At 39.8% G+C, this 21,696-nt stretch overlaps 2 protein-coding genes across 2 annotated transcripts; one reads left to right on the top strand and one right to left on the bottom strand.

Moving 5' to 3' along the window:
* Positions 1-1,264: 1,264 nt before the first annotated feature.
* On the top strand, positions 1,265-7,421 carry LOC139719810 (nmrA-like family domain-containing protein 1). Its single transcript, XM_071631196.1, has 3 exons — positions 1,265-1,790; positions 6,178-6,371; positions 7,233-7,421. Exons 1-3 carry the CDS (start codon positions 1,265-1,267, stop codon positions 7,419-7,421), a joined length of 909 nt encoding a protein of 302 aa, XP_071487297.1.
* Positions 7,422-15,171: 7,750 nt separating this feature from the next.
* LOC139719833 (cilia- and flagella-associated protein 157-like) lies at positions 15,172-21,429 on the bottom strand. Its single transcript, XM_071631219.1, has 8 exons — positions 21,128-21,429; positions 19,544-19,815; positions 18,732-18,885; positions 18,183-18,450; positions 16,883-17,164; positions 16,147-16,364; positions 15,757-15,958; positions 15,172-15,309 (listed from the first exon to the last, which is right to left on the bottom strand). The coding sequence occupies exons 1-8, from the start codon at positions 21,292-21,294 to the stop codon at positions 15,172-15,174; spliced, it is 1,701 nt and encodes a 566-aa protein (XP_071487320.1). The 5' UTR covers positions 21,295-21,429.
* Between the last annotated feature and the right edge of the window lie 267 nt (positions 21,430-21,696).

Genomic DNA, 21,696 nt, shown 5'->3' with positions numbered 1-21,696 from the left:
CCATTGAATTTCGACTCCATTTTGTCATTTTGTGAACCAAGCTGCCTCTCCAACTAGATCTATCTCCTGTTTCGATATTAATGTTCAAATCATTACTTAGTCTAGAGTCGCGAAGGCAGAATAAAAACTCTGTATAAGCTATTTCATAAAGATAATGGATATTATATATATATATATATATATATATATATGCCACTCATAATTATAAGGTTACCAGAAACCATAAATCATTAAATGATTGATCCTTCCTAAATGAATGATAAATTCTATTTCACTTAGAGAATGTTAAAAACTGCACTTTGTTGAAATTAATACAAATATCCATAAGTATATTTGTGTCTCATTTTTTTTCTCTTTTTGCTATGGAATAGAAAGATACTTATCTTTCTATTCCATAGCAAAAAGAGAAAGAGATGAAACATATACTTATGGATATTTGTTTGTATTGCATGAGGAGCATTCTGTGGAAGAGTTTATTTTTTTTTTTAAACCATGCATGTTGATATATGTATTTTACCTGCTTGCCAGTTGTACATTAGATATGTTCAACAGATTATGTTTATCAAAAGTTTGCCTTGACATTTTTCTACTCAGAATTTGTGCATAGTAATCTTCATACACCAGCCGGAGACTTGTCAATATACCCGGGTATTGATCAGCCCCTACCCTTCATAAACATCTTCTTCTACCTGAAGCAAAGGAATGAAAAGATGAAAGAAATTAAAGACTGTAATACCATTTCTGAAATAAGTTCTGAGAGGATTGTTATGATGTCTGTGTGGCATATGCAGGGCCAGCGGAGCGTTTTCAAAAGTGTGGGGGCCACTTCCGGGTTTCATGAGCTAACAAGCAAAAAAAAAAAAAAAAAAGGTCCTCAGCTCATCTCTCCCTTTCCATTTCCATTTTTTTTTTTCAGCTGACAAAAAAAAAAAGGTCTTCGGTGGAAAAACATAACCTTACCGCGCTCACACTTCAAGATTTCCATCTATTTCTATTTAGTGCCACTTACGTACTTCCGGGTTAAAAAAGTGATGACACCTTATGTATTCCTTTGTATGATGCACAAAAAATGCCCCCACGGTTCCGCCGGCCATGATATGATTTGGGTGCAATATGTTTTTCACAAAATGACACTTATCCAAAGTGTGTGTGGTTTATATTGTTTCCCTGTATTTTATCTCACACAGGAAATACAGAGAGAGAAAGAGAGAGATAGGAATAAAAAAAGTGTGGTGCTCTGAAACAGGATTAAAGACTCAACAAGATGTCGAAAATCATTGCAGTCTTTGGATCCACGGACCCCCAGGGTAACTCCCTCATTCATGCGCTTCTGAAGGACCCCAAATACACGGTCAGGGCGGTCGTCACAGCCAACAAGTCTCCCAGCGATGCAGAGCAGAAACTGCGAGATCTTGGAGTGGAGATCTTCAAAACTGACCTCAATGACCGGCAGAGCATTGCGAAGGTGCTGGAAGGGGCTTACGGCTGCTTCCTCTGGACTGAGACGGACTTCAGTGCCCCGAATCCCGAAGAGTTGGAGTACCAGCAGGGGGAGAATGTAGTGGACGTTGCCATGGTCAAGAAGGTGCAACACCTTGTGGTCAGCACGCTGCCGCACGTCAGGCAAGCCATCGGTATCGCGGCAGCCAACTGCGATGCCAAGGCGCGCATCAATGACCACATCAACGAGCGAGAGCTGCCGAGGACGAGTGTTATTTTTCCGTTCTCGTACCAGAATCTCACCACGGCCTTCAAACCAAAGAAGCTGCAGCAGCACATATATGGCATAGGTTAGTATGAACCATTTAAGGGGAATTTTTCCCCAAACTATGAATGAATTCATCGAATGTAAAAATATCAGAAGAATAATTCAGTGAATTTTGAGGAAAGTTGGACCATCTGGGAAGTTGTTTGTTTGTTTTTTTGCCTCAAAGGTCAAAGATCAAGTGAAAGTGCTGATGAACTTTACTTCTTCTCCATATCTTGGAAGTGGCTCAAGTTATCTTAAAACTTAGTACATATTTATGCATGTTCTGCCTGACAGTGATTCTCTTATGAATTTTAGGGTCAAACGTCAAGGGTCAAAGGCCAGATGAAAATGGTAACAATTCACTATTCAATACAGAAATTGCACTTTTTCTCCGTACCTCGAAAATTACTCAATGCATAAATATTTGAAAGGGTCAAAGTCAAGTACAAGTCCTAAAATACCCGAATACATGCTGTCCCATTCATCCAATTAAACCTAGGTCAAGGAAGGTGAACATTCAACACATTTGTGACCATTGTGTCATTTTTATATTTTGCCAATTTTGTGAAAATGTAATCACACATTGTCCACGTGTACCATAGACCTATTACGAGAATCATGCATTATGGCGGAGGCATACCAGTCGCCATAGCGACATTTCTAGTCGGTATTACTTTGAATAATAGCAGCACTTTTAAGTCACCATCATCAGAACATATTCATCTGCATGATAGAATAATTACATTATCTTCTCTTTGTGCTTCCCTTTCCAGATTCTCATATCAAATTTAGTTAATAGCAATGTATGAATGAACTTACTGTACATATACTTTGTGTTAAATTATGAATGTCTAATGAGGTCCTCCTTGACTTGTGAAATGTGCATCCACACTCTCACAAGATCTCTCGGAGGAAAAGATTTCATCAGCCATCCAAGCTGTGCCTTCATGCTGCTTACACAAGATACCCTGAATCTGAGCCCTAAGTAATGAATATATTCTGTGTATATATAGCATGTTGTATTGTTGGGTTGGGTTTACACCCAAAAGACTTTTGTATGGATTGGTGTTTCATGTTAAGTGGAGCCATTTATCATCACAACTCAAGCATCCCATCATACAGTACATTCAACAGTCTCATGGTGCCATCTGAAGGGGTTACTGTGTTGTTGCCATATCATTGTGTTTCCCTTTTCTGGTCTGTTTGGTTTATGATATTCTTTTGTTATTTGAAGTTGTTTAATGCAGTGGTAATGTTGAGATGTTTGTATTACTGTGGTTGCATTTTTTTGTATAGTTTTTCTATTGATGCTTCTGAAATATTCTCAACCTAGATTTATTCACTCTTTATGTTACAACAAATAGATTGTATTAGAACTTGCTAACAGTCATTCAGTTCTGTTTACAACCTGTTTTAAAATGAATGAAACGGGGAGGAGTAAATAACTCATCAAGGGTGCTTATTTATGGCTTTACTGTTTTTATTTTTCATGAGATTTCTTGCTGCATTGTGTTTCTAATTTGATGTGCAGGTCACCTTTTTTTCTCTCTTTTTTTGTGCTGCTTTAGTACTAGTATGTTACTAACTGTTCTTCTCATCTCAATTTCTGGTGGATTCTAACATGTAATTTTCAGAGCTTGATCATTTCTTGTTGTCTTGTACTCATAATGCATGCTATTGAAAGCTTACTCAAATGGAAAGAGAATTAGCCCAAATACAGTGTAGCAAGAGGAGCAACTTATTGAAATTAGAGCTACATCATGCAAATATTAAGAGTAAATGGCGTGGCCATGACCGTATCATCAGAGGTGGTATCATAGATGTAGGCGACCTACTTCAAATTCTTTACTGGTATTACCCTTCTCAAAGTATATGAATATTATGGCCTTACATCAACATATTCCAAGAGAGGGCAAGTCAATTGTTTTGTTACCTTTTGAATTAGAGAGATTGGTATTGTGTGTGGCTAGTGATGTGTCAGCCACCATTCATGCTCATGTGCTGATGTTCAAAATGTTGAAAGTTGCACTATTTCACTCTAAACAGTTTGACTTTTTTAAAGTAGATTTCACTTCTAAATGTCCTTTCTCTTTTTCCTAGCTCTGCCCATGTATAGTACCTGCATACTCATTATCCTTTACTCATCTTAAAAGGTGGCATGTCTCATTTCATGGTTTTAACTCTGAATGTAAAGCTATTCTATTTGTCATTCTACAATCCGACTCTGCATGTCCATTGCTTTGCTAACTTGCTTACTTGGTACTACCTCCAAAGAAGGTGCTTATCCTGAAGGAGGTGTGGAAATGAAAAGCATGCATTGTCTGTATGACACTCCAAATCAAATGAGTTTACCTCCAGCCCAGACTGCTTCTCTTCTTTTTTCAGCAACAAGTAGCAGTCACAATAGTGGCTTCAAGGGAAATAGTTCATTTGCTGTTTGCATCTTACGGATGCCAGTGACAGCTTTCATACAAAAAAAAAAAAAAGAAATAGAGAAGAAAAAAGTCTCATGCATGCTTGAGCTCAGACTCTCTCTTTTGTCTGCCAGAACCTTCTGTTTGCTGTATGCGCCTTCTGGTCGGTGATGGAGGATATTTAGTGGAGGGCTTATGCAAACAGTTTTAGGCTCCTATGTGTGATGTTGGTGAATAAAATACAATGTCGCCCTTTTATCATGAGGGTGTAGTTTACATTAAAAGATTGAAAAGGATGTACTGTACACAGATAGATAGATAAAAGATAGAGATGGATAGATATAAGACATAGATGGAGAGGTGATAGAAAGATAGGTGGGAGATAGATAGATCTCTGGATTGATGGGTGATAGTATAATATATAAAAGTGATAGATAGATTTATTAATAGGTGATATAAAAAAGATAGGTAATAGATAAATAGATTGATTGATCAATAGGTGATAGATATAATTATAGGTAATAGATAGATGATAGAAAGATAAGAGAGAGATGGAGAGATGATAGATAGACAAATAGCACAGATACTGTATAAGCCGTTATTTTCATGTACAGATATTTTTGCGAATGTGGAGGTCACAGACATTTTTGTGAGATGTTGCATTCGTGATTTGACACTGAGGCTTATTGTAAGTGCACTATTAGCCAAGCGTACGTGGTCCAGCAGTGATTAGTGAAATTCATGAAAATTAAACCCTTGCAAAAATGATAACTTAATTTTTTTGATACAGTATATAAGTGATTAGATCTATAGACAGATCACTAAATGAACAAACAGACAGATGGATGTATTATGTGGGTGCTGCTCGTTATTCCGAAGGTTCGCTATTCCGAAGGTTCGTTATTCCGAAGGGTCGTTAATCCGAAACACACAAATTCCCTAACCTGTAGGTTCGTTAATCCGAAAATGAAAAAGGGTGCATTAATCCGAACATTTGTGGAGTTATTCCGAAGGTTCGTTATTCCGAAGATTTGTTAATCCGAAAATGAAATTCAGAACAATGAACCTTCGGAATAACGAATCTTCGGACTAAAGAGCCTTCGGAATAACGAGCCTTCGGAATAACGACATGTAACGGTATTATGCAAGGGGAAGAGTGTCATTCTCCCTACCACCACCCTGCCTCGATCCTAGAATCAATGAATAATAACATTAAAATCGTCACAGGTGACTATCTGTCTTTGACTGTCTAACGTGATCAAGATCCGCCTGCCAGCTGTACCCAAACTTCGATGTAATTGTTACAGTTGTTCTGCAGGGTTGGTTACTCAAATAATGTATTGATTTGTGCACACTTCACTGATCATTCATTGCATGCCCTTGATCATCATTTCTTTCCCCTCCTTTTCACGCCATTGTTGGAACCGATTGTACTAATGGTTATAAATTCACCACACAAATGCAGTGGGAAGGGTTTGGATTGCTGTAATTGTTCTGTGCATGGCGTTCAAGTCATCTGATGCCTGGGTTTTGTGGCAAATTTGGTTTGTAGATTCAGTGGTTTTTGAATCACAGTTGATCAACACACATGCATGTAAAGCTTTTATATTTTGAGATATGTGACTGTTTCTACATGAGTCATTAATTTTTTCTACTTGTCATACATGTATGTATTGCTTTACGGAGAGAGAATTTTCTTTTTTCGCTTCAGACACTTGAAGTCATTGGAAATCACAGAAACAACTGAGTTACAACCTCTTGTACAAGTGACTTTCTTATTTCATCTTACAGTGAAATACACACCCTGAAGATTACAATCTTCAAATTGGCCACTTCAGGCTTCAAAATATTGCTGTGCTTCTGGGAATTAAGTACAGTAATTTGACCTCTCTCTGAACTAGCATGTCAGAATAATAATGAAACTGGTACACCAATGGTATTGACAGAATTAACTGTTGAGTGTAGTAAAACATATTTTTCATACATGTTGTTCATCTCCATTCACCATGACAGACATTCCGATGCTGAACACGCCCATCAACATGTTCGACATCACCCAGGCAGGTACAGCCCTGGCTTACATCTTCAACAACCCCGCCCTGACGATGAACAAGACATTCGCCATGGTGGGTGACAAGCTCCGCGTGGACGAGATTGCGCAGATCTTCACAAAGCATCTCAAGCCAAATGAGTTCAAAGACAAAAAGGTAATTTAAACTAATAATAATAATAATAATAATAATAATAATAATAATAATAATAATAATAATAATAATAATAATAATAATAATAATAATAATAATAAGGTCTTATTTACCCACGGTAGCCTTTTCAGTGTTACCACTGCTCTACCAGAGGGCCCTGCCATTATTATTACCCTAGCGTTGCCAGGTACCAATTTATACACCTGGGTCGAGAGGGACATGGTGGGTAAAAGCATCTTGTCCAGGGACGTAAGCACTGGGCGGGATTCGAACTCGGGTCCTCCGATCGGGAGTGGTGAGTCTTATCCACTATGCCACAGTACCCCCACCTTTGGTGTTGTAAGTGAAATAAAGAAGAAACAAATTACTTTGATATGATAATTGATTATTTTTTTTCAACATACTTTTACTTTGTTCATTTTTTAAGGGACATTGAAGTTTGATCCCTGTTTAAACATCATGGCATTTCTTTCCCCTGTCCCTCTAATAAGAACTCTATCAAAAGGACACATTTTAGCTGCAGGAGGTGTAAAAGGAAAATGCATTATGAAAACACCTTTACTCCGTCCCACTGGGTATGACTTCACACCGGTTCACACAATATCAACTTGGAAGATTTGCATGCATCATGACTACTCAAGTAAAGAGCTAGCATCTTGTGCCCACTATATAGCAGAGATAGACAGGGACATCTTCTCTCAAGAAAAAGAAAAGTCAACATTTTTATTTCTTCCAAACTACAACAAAAATTATCATTTAAAAGTTGCAAATATGAAGGATTAACTGAATTTCAGTAACAGGTTGTTTCGGAAGGTTTGGATTTTGTATGTATTGTTGTACTTTTTGTACGTTTACGTTGGATAGATGCAAGTTGAGGAGTTCCGACGCTTCAAGATCCCCGGCGTTGAGGACCTGGCCAACATGTTTGAGTTTATGGCGAGGCACGACCTTCGCTACAACATGGAGACGACCAAGAAGATGGTGCCCAGTGTCAAGACGTTTGAGGACTGGGTCGTGGAGAACAAGACGTCGCTCTACGCCATGCTGAATTAGGCCGGGCAGCCTTATGCTATCATAACTTCGCATTGTCAATCACTGCCAACTTGAAGTCATTCCTTTCTTGCGTGAAAACTGAGGGCACTTCTTGTTGATCTCCTTATGAAAATAAATGTACATCAGTCTACGAGTCGGTTGTTTGTAGAAATATCAGAAAGACAAATACATGTACCTGCTGCTCCAATTTTTTGATTGAGCTGTGAAAACTAGTGCCTCAGTGCCTTCAGTGCAAGAGTACACTGCATACACCATGCATTTCGCAAGATTGATATGTCGTGAGTTTGGACTTGTGAGACATTTGGGTAAATGGTCAAATCTTTAATCGAGAACCACAACAATAGCTTCAAGAAACAAGTTATTGATTTTCTGCCTTTGAGACAATAACATAGTGCCTTTCTGTCTTGAAAAGCCTTTTTTGTCTGTATTGTTAATTTTCCAAGTAAAAAAAAAAACCACTGTGAAATATGGCGTATACAGAATATCACACAAATCAGTGTTGTTCAGTAAGTTCAACATAAACACACTGTCACCTTGAAATATGCACAAATTTGTATTTTTTGTATGCTGTACAATCAAATCATGTACAATATATGGGAGGATGAGAAATATTTATTAGTAAGAGATAGATGATATTATGTGGCTGAATTTTGTGTATGAACTCACAAAAATCGCACAAGATTTTTCCAAACTTTTTTTGCTGCCTTGAATATTTTGAAAGCAATATGTATATTAGAGAGTGCTGTTGATGGAGATTGATACGAAACTGCTGTTTTAAAGATTCTTATATTCTTTGATAGAAGGGTGTTTTTTAGGTACTGAAATCAATTACTGCACTGCAAGGCATGTTTCATACTTGGGTTTTGCTATCGACTCTATTTATTATTTCTGAATTTAGTGAAGTCATAGTAGCAGATCAATGAAGGATTAAAATAGAACTTGAAACATAGGTGTATTTCAAAATGTTGTTAGTTTCAGTGTCAGTAAGTTACTTGACAGTTATCTTGTGGGGACCTTGATAGAGCAGTCTTTTCCATGGGACCAGAAATCCTATCACATTTTGTGCACAAAGGCCCCAAATGTAATGAATCTTGGATTTTTAATGATAACATTTACTTTGTTTTCAATAGTGTGTAATAGCAACATGTCCTTCAGATTTAGATTGGAGAAGATAAAGAAGATTTTTAATTGTTCATCTAAAGAAAATATGAAGTTAAAACATTTTATGCGCAAAAAGAATGGAGAGCATATATCAAATAACACTGTAATGACACAACCAAAGTAGATATTTCTAGGTGTCTATTTGGCACCATAATTGATTAGTTACTGGGCAAATGCCAATGGCATATTATTTCCATTACATTTATTAGGTTTGGCTCAAGATTTCACTGCTCTGTTGCTGTTGTTTCACCTCATTTGAATTTGAAAGATCTTTTTCTTCTGCATGGGGTTAATTCATTCTCTACTGTGTCCGAAGAGTCGTAATTTTGACATCATGAGCGATGCTCTCAAGGTACTAGTGTTCTGCTGTATCCTTTAAGAAAGTTTGAATATTTTCTCATTCTTACCTTAAAATTAAAATTCTCAACAACGCTGAACTTTTGTTTTTCTGTTTTGACAATGGGCTTTTGTGAATTTGTGGTGGATTTGGGTTGGAAACTTGCCGTGGATTTGATTAGTTTAGGAACACAACCGAGAAGCAAAGTAGAGTACATCTTAGCTGCTTTGGGGCTTAATGCAATGTGTGTGAATTATGTGCAGGAATCAGCATTATGTATTGAAAATGTTCCCTTGTTCATGATAAGATTGCGATGCCAAAGGAATGCAATGGGCATGATAGAATAGATGATGTAACTTTACGATGTGTCTTGTCAGGAACCAAAGTAAATTCAAATTTGTGCGAAGTATATTCAAGTACTGTCAGGAATGCTCTTCTTTCTTGTTACTACTGGTACTTGTAGCATATCTGAAGTATGATGAAAAAAAAACCCAACAACAACTGTGCTTGACTAATCGACGATATTGTGTGGTTAGAAAAGAGCCAGATGTAGACAAGCATTTGGAAGCTAAACTTGCCTCTCTTTATTTTTGTCGAGTGATATATTGATGAATTTCTGCTGTAATGTGAAATAAGGTAATACATGTACAACTGTATTGTCAGTCATTCCTTGGACTTCATGTAAGTCGAATGGCTTGCATAGTGTTCAAAGTGCCTCCATTTTCTTTATATAAATTGAATATTTTTGTATGGTGTAGTGATAGATTATTTGTACATGTATGTGTTTGTCCCCCATCATGTTTGACAAACATGTCATTGTTTGGAATAAATGACTTGAAATATTGATTGATATTCATCAAAGATAGAGTACAGTGTTTGCATTCTCTTTGATCATTGTATGTTTCATTTAAGACACAAAATACACACACAAACACACACACAGACATTTGCAATAACCCCTAAAAAAATTACTGAAAACAAACCCCACGTGCCCTCTCAGTCGTATGCCAACTGCAGTTGCTGAAGTATTATCATACTAGGTACTTTCACGAAATACACAGCATCATGATCTGACCTCAAGCTAACCCTTTATGCCCTAAATTAAAATTACCCATGGCAGCATCGATGTACTGTAAAATATGATATTTTCACGGCATGAAATTTTCGCGAATGGGAGCCAACGGCCTTATTCGCAGCATGAAATTTTTGAGAGTTGCCTCTAACAATCAATGCATATAGTGTAGACAAGATATTTAGCGTGCATTTTGATTTCGCAAATTTTGGTAATTTCGCGAAATTCATGACATTAAAATGCATGCGATCATTCCTCGTTTTACAGTATACACTACATAATTATAATAAATATGTGCCCTATACACATTTTCAATGAAAATCTCATTTTATTGGCTTAAAAGGGTCTAGGTGGTATCAACCTCTACATGTTTTTTTTTTTTGTTGTTGTTTTTTTGCTTGATATCAAGAACCCTTTCCTGATTAAATTCAGCAACTAAGTTGTAGCTTATGTAACAATTTTCATCTGTCTGAGAAGACATACTTTTACAGCTCTTCTTTCTCAAAAGGAAAATGACGTACATGTAGTTCTCTGCAGCCACTAAAATGATTAAGTATGAAATAAGATGTGAGTTTAGGTTTGGTTTTATGAGGACTGAGAGAGCCGGTGATACATTTGAAGAGTTTGTTCACAAAAAGCGATAAGTCCATATTTGCCAAATGGAGATACAGTTGTATTTGCGATTAAAGGGAAAAAAAAAATTTAGAGAATAATAAGAAAATTTTTGCTTCTTTTGACCATAACTTCAAAAATGTACCTTTATATATAGTGACCAATATATCATTTAAAAGGTATTATTTTGTACTTTATGACAGAGACCGTACTTCAAAATCTTCAAAAATGGACTTGTCGGTTTTTGCGAACAAACTATTCATTTGATTGTAATGAAAGCTGTCTTGATTGATTTCACATCTGTCTCGGGTGTGACAAGCAAGGATCATGGTATGGCTATGCCACTTTTAAACTGTGAAGTATGTCGTAGCAAAGGACAGTGATTGCTGCTACCGTGGCAACCAATGGGAAATAAGTTACTTTGGTATCTGTTGTTGAATTGTAATCATTCTGCCATGTATAAAATCTACAGGCATCTATACCACAGGGCCTTTGTACTGATGATTTTTGTATAGGTCTGTCACTTTCTGCCAGTTGCCTCTAATTCACTGTTGATACATGTGTCCATCGGCAACAAAAGATTTGTTACAAACACAAGTATTGCCTGTTTTCTATGACAAGCAATCAAACAGTGGTTTGTACATATAGTATTTCAGAAAGGTCAGCAACACTCTACAGTATGTTTCATTTTTTGTGACATTATTGCAGCATTTGTCAACTACAACTGAAACTTATTGTAACTGCCCTAACTTCTTTGGTTAAAATGTCAAAAGTGTCTTTTCTTTCTTTTTTTTTAAAAAGAGAAATGCCCAACTAAAAACTGTTTTAAATCAAAGAACCTCTTTGGTGCGCCTACAAAATGAACGTGCGCTTATGTAATGAATATGGCGATCATGAACTGTGTATAAATTGTCTGAAATAGGGCCGAGTTGTCCCTGAGACGGAGTTAGCCTGGCTCCTTCTGGAATAAAAGTCAGTATACCGACTTTTATTTTTTATCTCAAAATACTCCGAAACAACTCATCATCCCGGCAAATTGCGTCAGCCAGGTAAGTTTCTTGGTAGACTCTTCCGATATATTGTAAGCAAATATGAAATGGTGCAAGACGGGTTCTCAAACCCTTACCAGAACTATGTTTTCACTTTAACATACACAAGACTACACTTCACAAGATTTTCACAATTTACACAAGACTGTGCAAAGCATTTTATTGTGAAACATTCACACTCTCCTTGATAAAACTTTGTGGACAGTAGTCAAAATATAAAATTGAAGATACAATATTGTAAATAGAAAAGTTTGCAGACCATAGGACGGATGATGTCTGGATGGACAGAGATAAGGCTTTATAAAATGCATACTGTCTTTATACCGCTGAATATCGAGAGGAATGCAATCCTTTACGCAAGAAAGGAGTAAGAACTTGCAATGCTACATGTACAGCTCCATCTAAACACCAAAATGAAGTGCAAGAGGCTTTCATGATGAAGTGCACTTAATCCTTTGTATGCTTCGAATGGCTATCGGCACAGAGAACCCCACAGCATTGAACACACTGTCCAAAGTCTCTGGCACGTAAAGAGTTAAGTTCAATTGTACATTGTAAGTACTGTACCACCTGCACATTCTGCACAACAATGCACAAGTTTAGACGCGTTGGAAGCAAGTGCACTTGCACGCATGCATACACACAACTATGAACATGATAAAACCCCTAAAACATTCCTTTCTCTGATTTCAATAAATTAATATCATATTGCTGTGTACTGAACTTCTATGCAAGCACACATCCTCATCACAAAACAAGCAAGGATATGACCCCACTTCAAATACAAACTTGCAAAATGATGGACGATAGCACAGAAGTTGCGATATTACAACGACAGAAGACGGACAAGTCCACAGCTCTGTATATGTTGTACGGCAACTGCTAAACATAATACAACTCCTGCTGCTAAGAATTAATACTTCAGATCATATGTGACCCGCTGCAACAAAAGAATCCGAAAGTCGGGGGAGGACAATTTTCTGAAAATTGCACGACATTATTCCCTTACTTTTCTACTTTAATTTCATGTATAGCACAAGTCATAAAAGTACTCGGTTGCGGAGATAGCAATGATTTTATTAGCGCATGCCAAGTGGTTGAGGATATCAGAGTTTCGAGAAAAACGCCTTCAAAGTTATCCTTCCGACACTATCATGATCAAGGGGAGGCGAGACAGTTTTCACCGCTTGACAACAGAAGGTATGCTCCTAGCAACCTCCGCGATGTTCATTCAAGCTTAGCGCCAGCGGTCTACGCATGACCAATCAGTAATCAGGATGCCACACACTGACCTATAAGATCACCCCTCGTTGCTAGGGGCGGAGTCTAGCTGCGGCGCTAAATCCAAATCTTCGGACACGTTTCTGTTACGTTGAAAGTCGGAAAATCATGGCCCAGAAAAACGCTGATTTCTTGCCTTTCCTTTGATCATTTAGCTTCGAAATTTCGGCAGATGATAGACAAAACGTTAGAGTACAGAATTATGCCCAAAACAGAAATCCGATTGTTTTGACCGATTTTGATGATGTGACTTCAAACTCGACTTTCTCGGCTCAGCCGCCAGCGACTTTAGGATCCTTTTGTTGCAGCAGGTCACATATAGTGCTTCCCAATCTCAACTGAATTCACGTCCCACACATATGGTGGCTGGCAAATGGCTATATCCACTTCACAAACATCTCTGACTATGTAAGCAGCATGTATTAGGGATTTTGTTTTTGGAAGTGGAATGATTGATCACACAAGTCGAAGTTACAATTCCTTGAATGTCGTGGTGTGCACTCTGCTTCAAGGAATAATGTGAAAGCAGCAATTAAAATAGACAAATAATATGGCCGTCTCTTTCTCCCTTCACATTTCCTCTAAAAACCATGCTTATTTGTGCTAGGATGAGGGAAGCACTCTTGTGCTCCTTCCAGCTCGATTGAGAGATGACATCGAGACAGAAATATACAGAGACTCCAACCCAAAGTACCTTCTGATCTGGAGATTCTCCCGCCTGAAACCCCTAGCAAACGGGAGACTCCAAGTTGATGCGTGCGAAGCGCGAAATTCCCAGGGTTCTAGATGCTCTCTGGTGCTACCTAAGGCTTATTATTTCAACATACGATTGAAATATGTAAGAAATCCTCTCCAACAGGAGACAAAGAGCGAGAGCGGGAGAAATTAAATCTCAAACGGGAGAACGGGAGATTTTGCAAAAATGGGTTTTCGGCGGGAGATCTCCCGTCGAAAACGGGAGAGTTGGAGTCTCTGAATATATCTCAACAGATGCTCAACAACCAGTAGAGATTTTGTGTACGATAAGTATAACATACAGCATGCACCATGTCGTAAGATAAACTTTGGTGAAAGAGGTACAATGGTATGTACTACACAAAACTGAATCCCTATACGAAAAGCAAGTACATTCATGTGCATGTAATCTTTTAAAAGTGACTATCTAAACCAATAATAATGCTTGCGCAAGGCATTGCTAAGTGCTTCTCCAGAAGTATGCATATTCAGTGAAAGGTGTACCGTGGTAGGTGTAACAGCTGTAGCTTTAGTGCATCACTTTATCACAATTGTGGAAACAGATAAATGAATTCATCATGATAAGAAAAAATATATTTCATGACCCTCAACAGATGAGTTGCTACAACTTTCTCCTTCACTCTATAACCACTTTTCCCCCTGTACCATTTTGCATCCAGAGAACACCAGCACAAAGTCAAATGTATCAGATTGGCAGTTAGAGGCTGGTTCTTTTCATGCATTCATTAAAGAATATGCTCTGAAAAAAGGAAAGTCTTCAACATCGCCACTGCTCCTTCCTCTCTGCAACAATCGAGACTTTCTGTCTCACCGATGCTCACACATGCTTTGCTACACCAATCTTGAATTTATTCCTATTTTGCTTGACACAAGTATTGTGAATAGTTTCTTCCTTTTTTGTTTTTGTCATAATAAGGCATTCATATTTACATATAATACAGAAAAAAGTATACACCATCATTGTGCAATACAAATTATTGATAAAACCTTGAGCTTGCCTTTCATGATGCATAATCTGTCCAAGAAAAGCAATGAAGCATCTGATAGGAATACATCATTTGGTATCAAAACTATGGAAGTTCACTGAGGAAATACCACAGATTTTCTACAAGTTTCAAACTGGAATCACTTAAGACATAGGACAGGCCAAAAGAATGTGATACATATTTGATTTGGCCGGGCAAAATAGCTTTACAGTCACAGGGGTAAAGTGTACACACAAGCTTACTTTCACCAAGACAATTTTCAGGGTTGTACATTTTCACACGCCTGCCATAATGTCCTGAATTCGTGAAGTGGGTAGATGTGATGACGGATTCACTGGCATTTGGTTTCCTGCTGACAAATCATAAGTCTTTGCGATGACGTGAATACATCGTGGTCCATCAAACATGTTTGCTTGCAAGTGTCTGTTTCTATCACAGAGTACATTGGTGCTGACGGCTAAACACTACGTCCTTGTACGCCTTGTCCCTGCGCGCATCATCGCGTCACCTTGGCGGCGGGCATCATGACCGGGGCCAGAGGGCGCTGTTTGTGTGTCAGTGCCAGCTCCTGTATGAGCGCCGATTTGGCAGCCGTGGCATCTGATCCCAAGAGTTGATCCGCTCTGAACACAGCCTGAAAGACATTAGAGGGCAATGAAATGTTAGTTGGAGGATGGGGGAATGTTAAAAGACACTATCTACAAAAGTAATGAAATTTACAAAGCCTACTGCCACAGATCAACGGCTATTGCTTTGATGGCATTCTAGTTACTGTTATAGTTGGTTGCTCCTACAGTAAGATGTCACTGCCTTCTTCTTATTAATAGTAGTATTTTTCCACTTGGAGTACAAAGCCGAAGGAATGACAAAAGGCAAACTTGCCTCTATCTGAAAATTTTACAAAAACAATACAAACTGCAAACGGCTCTCAAATCATTGTGCATAAGTTACTACCCAAGAAGACCTTAAGTGTCTGGGGCAGAAGCCATGATAATGAGCAAACTTGCCTCTTTACTAAAAATTCCACACCAGCAATGACAAGAAATGGATCTGACTCTTCAAGCTTTTGTACACAATTTACCTTTGCTGAGCTGGTGGTCTGAATTCCCACCGACCTCGACTTGACCCCCTGGAGTCTGTTGAGGCGACTCGTCGCTGACAGCTGTCGTGTCTTGTCTGAAGGGAAAGTGGATGGTTTGGGGCGGGGCACCAGCCCCAGGTCTCCCATGCGGTAGTGGGGGAGTGTTCCTGCCCCCTTGGCTATGGGGGACAGTGGAGTGTACCTGCCAGGAATGGAAAGGAAGGGAGAGTAGAATGTGCCTTACAGTTGGACATGAGGTACATGTATGTATGCTACTGACAGAATATCCATGAAATTCTGGCTATGTTTGAGTTCCTAATGAAAATGATTTACAAGCCATCTATAGTATTTGATTGGAAAAGAGTGAACAGGAAAAGTTGTGCAGCTTACCCTCGTTTCAGACCCTTGCCCGAGCCGGGGTACATGGCTTCCCTGCTCTTGGTCCGGTAGAATTCCTCCTCCATTGGGATGAAGGCCTCTGGGGAGGGGCCGACACCAATCGCCGCAGCGCTGTTGAGGATGACCAAGAGATGCTCCAGCATGTTGTCTCTCTTCTCTACTTCCTCCAAGTTCAAGGAGCCGCTGGGTGCAACCTTAGACGTGTTGCCCTGGTGGATACAAACGGATGAGAGAATGAGGGATGACACAGGTGAAAAACTCCAATATCATCATTACTATTTCCTTCTTCATCATCATCATCATCATCATCATCATCAAAGTTGGATACTTAACCACTTTCAATGTAAAAACTATTGCTGCCATATCATGTCTGTATCACTGTCATCGTTCCACTGATCATCAGTACAATAATCACCATCACCACTACACTGTCACAGGATACTTCCATCAACATATCACAACCAACATCACAGTCAGTAGGATCATAAACTCCGATGCGATTACAACTACCACCATTCTATGCCATCAACAGGACCATTATCTTTCAGCAACACACAACACAGCTACCACTCTGCATCCTCCTCATCCATCACACACCAAATCATTATCCTCATCATTACCACCACCACACCACTCAAAACCACCAACAAAATCTGCTCATCCTCCATCACCACCACCACCACCACCACAAGAGATCATCCCAGACGGTAAATGCACAGCATCTCACCATGAGGATGCGGTGCAGGGAGTAGGCCGCCTCGGCCAGGATGCGCTCTAGCTTGATCTTGATCTCGGCCAGCTCCGTCTTCTCCTGCTCCATCATCTCCAGTCTCTCCTGCATCTGGTCGGCCTCCCGCCCCATGGTCTGCAGCTCCTCCCGCGAGCTGTCCGCCTGCTGGCGGAGGAGGGCCATCTCCGCCTCCATCTCCTGGTACTCCTTCTCCCGCTCCTCCAGGTCGGCGATGAGGTCCTCCTGCTGCTTCGCCTTCTCTGTCAGCATCCTGATCACCTGTGACATTGAAGTCGAATTAGAGGTCACTCAAACTAGACATACAACATTTGAAGATTTTCTTTTTAAAGCGTTACGAATTGCTTACCAGAGAACAATTCTAATGCATGAAAACCAGAAGTAATGAGATTCAATATCAGTGCTATTGTACAAAAAATGCACAGGTGAGAGGGCATTACTGGAGAAGCAGCGCACTCGAGGGTAATTTACAATGGTGTAACATGCACGACAATGTGAATACCTGAGAGTCACCTGCATCTCCATTAACGTCACAAATTTAAACCTGTGCATTATTTGTTATATAAAATAGCTCTATCTATCCTATATACTAACACTATATCTCTCACTCCCACTCGCTTTATTCTACAACTGCTTTTTCTCTTCATTTCGTATCCCAATCATATCTTTCATCGCTACTTGCGACGCTATATACTACACACTTCCATTACATCATTTCCTGCCACAGCCACTGTCAAACGGTTCAATTCATGACCACTGCATACATGTGGTATACCGCAAATCTTCAATACAGTAGCAAGTCAGCCGAAACAGGGTCCTGTTGCATAATGTTGCTGGGGTGACAAGACCTTGTATCTCGAATTTTGGTGAAAATTGCTTTTTTGGATTAATGGTCAGATGATCAGTTACGTGATGTCCTGTCCAAATCTTAGCTGTCTTACCTCAAAAATGAAACCACCACTGCATGTCAAAGGAAAGGCTATCCTATTTGATATTAGTGCTTAATTTGGCTGCCATGTTTTTTTGCTCTTCTGAACATTTTGTAGATGCGAGGTCTTGTTGCCTCAGCGACGATAAAACGTGCAACCAAACATAAGTCAGAAAGTCAAACAAAAATCAGGGATTAGCTGATCAGAATTCAGTATTCAGAGACTCATGTTTGATTTTCACTTATGTTTGATCTCAACTCTTATGCAATATAGGGCCCAGAATATATGGGTGTGTCTGAGAAAACTTTGCGAGTCAAATTAAAGAGCCCCCCCCCCCCCCCCCCCCCCACCTTCTGGTTGCTGTGGTTCTTCTTGGCCAGCTCCTTCTCGTTGGTCTCCAGCATCTCCAGCTGCTGGCGTTGCTTCTTCTCCTTGGCCCGCAGCTCCTCATTCTCCTCGATCAGCTCCATGGTCTTGTCCGACATCTTGGCCAGCTGGGCGTGGATGCTGACGTTCTCGCGGATGGTGCGCTTGGTGGTGTCCGCCATCTGCTTGTTGGAGACCTTGCGGAACTCGGCCGCCACTTGGTTGACTCGCAGGACCATCTCGCGCTTCAACCTGATTGAAAGAGAAGGAGGAGGGTGGTTGGTGGTGGGAATGATGTAGGAAAGCAGGAAAATGGGGAATATTTTGCCTTTCAAATGCTACTGCATCTTATTCTTTGAGGTTAATTCTGATCAGAAGCTGATAGGTGTCAACTTAGTCTACAATCTACTTGGTCTACATTGCTCATTTGGCATAAACTTGGAAAGGAGCACTGTTACGAATCATGCACAAACAGACATATATACATTAGCACCAGGATGTCGACAGCCATCGGGAGCTATCAGGAGCTTTACCTGTCCTTGTCGACGACTTGTTTCTTCTCCAGCTTGTATATCTCGTCCTTGTGCTCGTCAGCCTGTTTCTCCAGCTCCTCCTCCATCTGCTCAAACTTCTTTTTTAGGTCCTCCTTCTGAACTTTGAACTCCTCCAGAGCAGCCAGCTTCCCACCTAAAGAGAAGTGGTCACAGGAAAAGAGATTAATTACTGTACCCGCCCTGCACTTAGGGAGCATGGTACTTTGAAAATTGGGATTTGTAAAAAAAAAATTCACGTGTGGCTCATTTCTGCGATCGAGAACCAGATTCACGAATTAGAAATAAGTATTCCATGCCTTAATGACTCCCAACCTCAAAGAAGATATACAGCACATTTGTGCTACGGTAGGCAATGTTTTTACAAGTTTTTGATTTAATAAATATAAGTTGACTGATGAAATTCACAAAAGTAAAAGCATCATGAATTATACCATGTACACAGTAGGAAACGTTTGGCGTAGGATGTCCACAGCGAGATGTTACATGACCTGCATGGAGGGTTACTCTGCAACTGTTCCTCCTACTCATGTTGAAATGCATAGATATACTGTAAAACCAGAAATATTCGCGGCATGAAAATTGTTTGCGAATTGGAGTCGACAGCCTTTTCCGCGGCATGAAATTTTGTGAATTACCACTGGCATTCAATGTATCGCACAGAAATAAAAATTCTCCCATGAATTTTACTTTCACGAATCCTGGCTCCTTGCAAAATTCTTGTAAGTTTCATGCACGCGAACATTTCTGGTTTTTACAGTAAGTAAAAAAAAAAACAAAACAAAAAAACTCACTGAGGATCATGTTCTCCGAGGTCAGCTGGTCCTTGGTCTCCTGGAACTCGTTGCGGAGCTGGGCCAGCTGTGCCTCATACGAGTCCTTCTCCGTGTCCTTGGCCTGCTGCAGGCCCACCAGCCGGTCGTTGAGGTCGGCGATCTCGTCCTGCCGCTGCTCCAGCTGCTTCTTCAGGAAGGCCACGATCTCCTTCTTGTCGGTGCCCATCTGGTCGTAGCGCGAGCGGAACTCGCCATTGGCCACCTCCAGCTCGTCGCATTTTCGCTGGTACCTGGGATGGGGTGAAAAACATGTTTGCAACAGCCACATATTAGGGGCGGTAAGACTGGCAAAAGATCAAGAAGTTTAAGATCGTGAAGTCTTCGCGATCTTTTGTCGTGCGGTCACACTGGCTGGCAGCCAAACTTGGATTGAGCAGTTTGGGCCATGGGTACGCGCGTGTGCAAGAAAGAAGAAAGAGGGCGGCGTCAGATATGGCTAGTAATAGTGACGTATCAATGCACATCTGTACATGACAATGACCTCACACTTTGGAGACACTGCCCGCAAACAGATCGAGAAGTTTGGCTGGGGTGAGGGAAATATCCCTGGTTGGAGTGGGATTCGTAAGAAGTTTCGCGGGATGTTTCACGGGAAGTTTGCGGTCAGACTGGCCAAACTTTGAGATCTCAAAGATCGCGTAGTTTTCTCAATCTTTTGCCAGTCTGACTGCACCTAGTTAGAAGCTTTGACATGACTGGTTTGTTGTTGTTGTTGTTGTTCAATTTTATTTTTCATTAATGGGGAAGGTGTCTCGTTCAATGTTTTCTACTATTTGAAGTGATAGGCTAACTTTCACTACACAGTAAAGAGGATGCAAAGAGTTTTACCTTTTCACAATACCTGTAATTACCTGTCGGCAATTACTGCTGGCAAATCAAAAGAAAAAGGGGCATTATATACACATTTGAAGTCTGTGCACTGTTTGGCCTCAGTTAAGTTGATGGGCCAGAGCAGTTAATACAATACTCTTCATTTGACGTTAAACAAACTGCAAAAGTTGAGGGTACTCTGGAGTGTAAATTTAGCTGAAATATTACTTGATTCATCAGAAACTTGAAACACTATTCACCACTTAACCACCCACACTGAATATTCGAGACTTTACTACGAGACTTGTGTGTTACAGAAGTAATTCTGACACACTATAGTTGACCTCTGACCTCTTTCAAATTACATAATTATACATTCCATACGAAAACAATAAAAACGGTAAGGCACAAAACTATAAAAAAGTGGACGGGCAGTTTCAGGCATTTTAGGGAGTTAAAAGACGGGCGGTATGATGCGGTTCAGTGACTAATAGGTTAATCCCTTTAGTTCCGAGTGTGTCACCATGGTGTCCAATTGGACTACACTTGTGTAGGGCACACTGTTACACCAAAAGTGTGGGCTAGTTAGAGAACATTTATGTAGGTCAAGTTTGGGGGATTCAACTGAATACTGGTGACAAAGCAGATGGGTGCTTACAATTATTGGCTACAACTTGAGATGTAAGTTGATGGTCAAAAGTAGTAATTGTAAGTTTCTGTGAAAGCACCTACCTTGCTAGTCTCCTCTCAAGATCACGGATCTGAATGAGGAAGTACTCCTTCCCGACTTCGCTCAGATTCTGGCCGTCCGGCGCCGACGATGCCCTTGCTGACCGCTTGCCACTCTTCTTTCCACTCTTCTTCCCTTTCTTCTTCCCTCCCTTCTTCTTTGGAGGCATGGTGGTCAATTTTTATGGTCCTTTCCTTTTACGAACTAACTTTCCAAAACTTTTTGTTGCATTAAAGTTAGTGGGGTCAAACCTAAATCAATGAAGAACAGGTTTTTTCGTTGTGAGGGAATATATGATGGCTACATTTTGAGTCTTGGTCATCAGCGGTTGAGTAGATGGCTTGAGGTTGTCTGCAACAAAAGAAGTTCAGATGAAGAAACCAACCTCACTGTCATGCAAAAGAATCATCTTGTATTAGTCAAATGAAAGTCATACTCAAGACTCTACAAATTGTTACAAGCCTTTTATAAGGTGGCTACATTGGCAAAGTACAGCTCATCAACATTTCAATATACATAAAATTCAAATTACAATATCAAGAAAGAGTAAAAGTACATACTTAACTTAGTA

Source organism: Diadema antillarum, unplaced genomic scaffold (genome assembly GCF_040938485.1).
Source record: "Diadema antillarum isolate AM-2024a unplaced genomic scaffold, OU_Dant_1.0 scf00000115, whole genome shotgun sequence".
NCBI classification, from domain to species: Eukaryota; Metazoa; Echinodermata; class Echinoidea; order Diadematoida; family Diadematidae; genus Diadema; species Diadema antillarum.
This window is presented reverse-complemented; position numbering and strand designations above follow the sequence as displayed.

Excerpts from the sequence above, each read along its gene's own strand:
- LOC139719833 (XM_071631219.1), bottom strand. The coding sequence starts at position 21,294 with ATGCCTCCAAAGAAGAAGGGAGGGAAGAAGAAAGGGAAGAAGAGTGGA. Across the intron at positions 19,816-21,127 it reads CTTGAGAGGAGACTAGCAAG|GTACCAGCGAAAATGCGACG; the intron begins GTAGGTGCTTTC and ends ACCCCATCCCAG. Across the intron at positions 18,451-18,731 it reads CAAGTCGTCGACAAGGACAG|GTTGAAGCGCGAGATGGTCC; the intron begins GTAAAGCTCCTG and ends TCTTTCAATCAG.
- LOC139719810 (XM_071631196.1), top strand. The coding sequence starts at position 1,265 with ATGTCGAAAATCATTGCAGTCTTTGGATCCACGGACCCCCAGGGTAAC. Across the intron at positions 1,791-6,177 it reads GCAGCACATATATGGCATAG|ACATTCCGATGCTGAACACG; the intron begins GTTAGTATGAAC and ends TCACCATGACAG. Across the intron at positions 6,372-7,232 it reads ATGAGTTCAAAGACAAAAAG|ATGCAAGTTGAGGAGTTCCG; the intron begins GTAATTTAAACT and ends TACGTTGGATAG.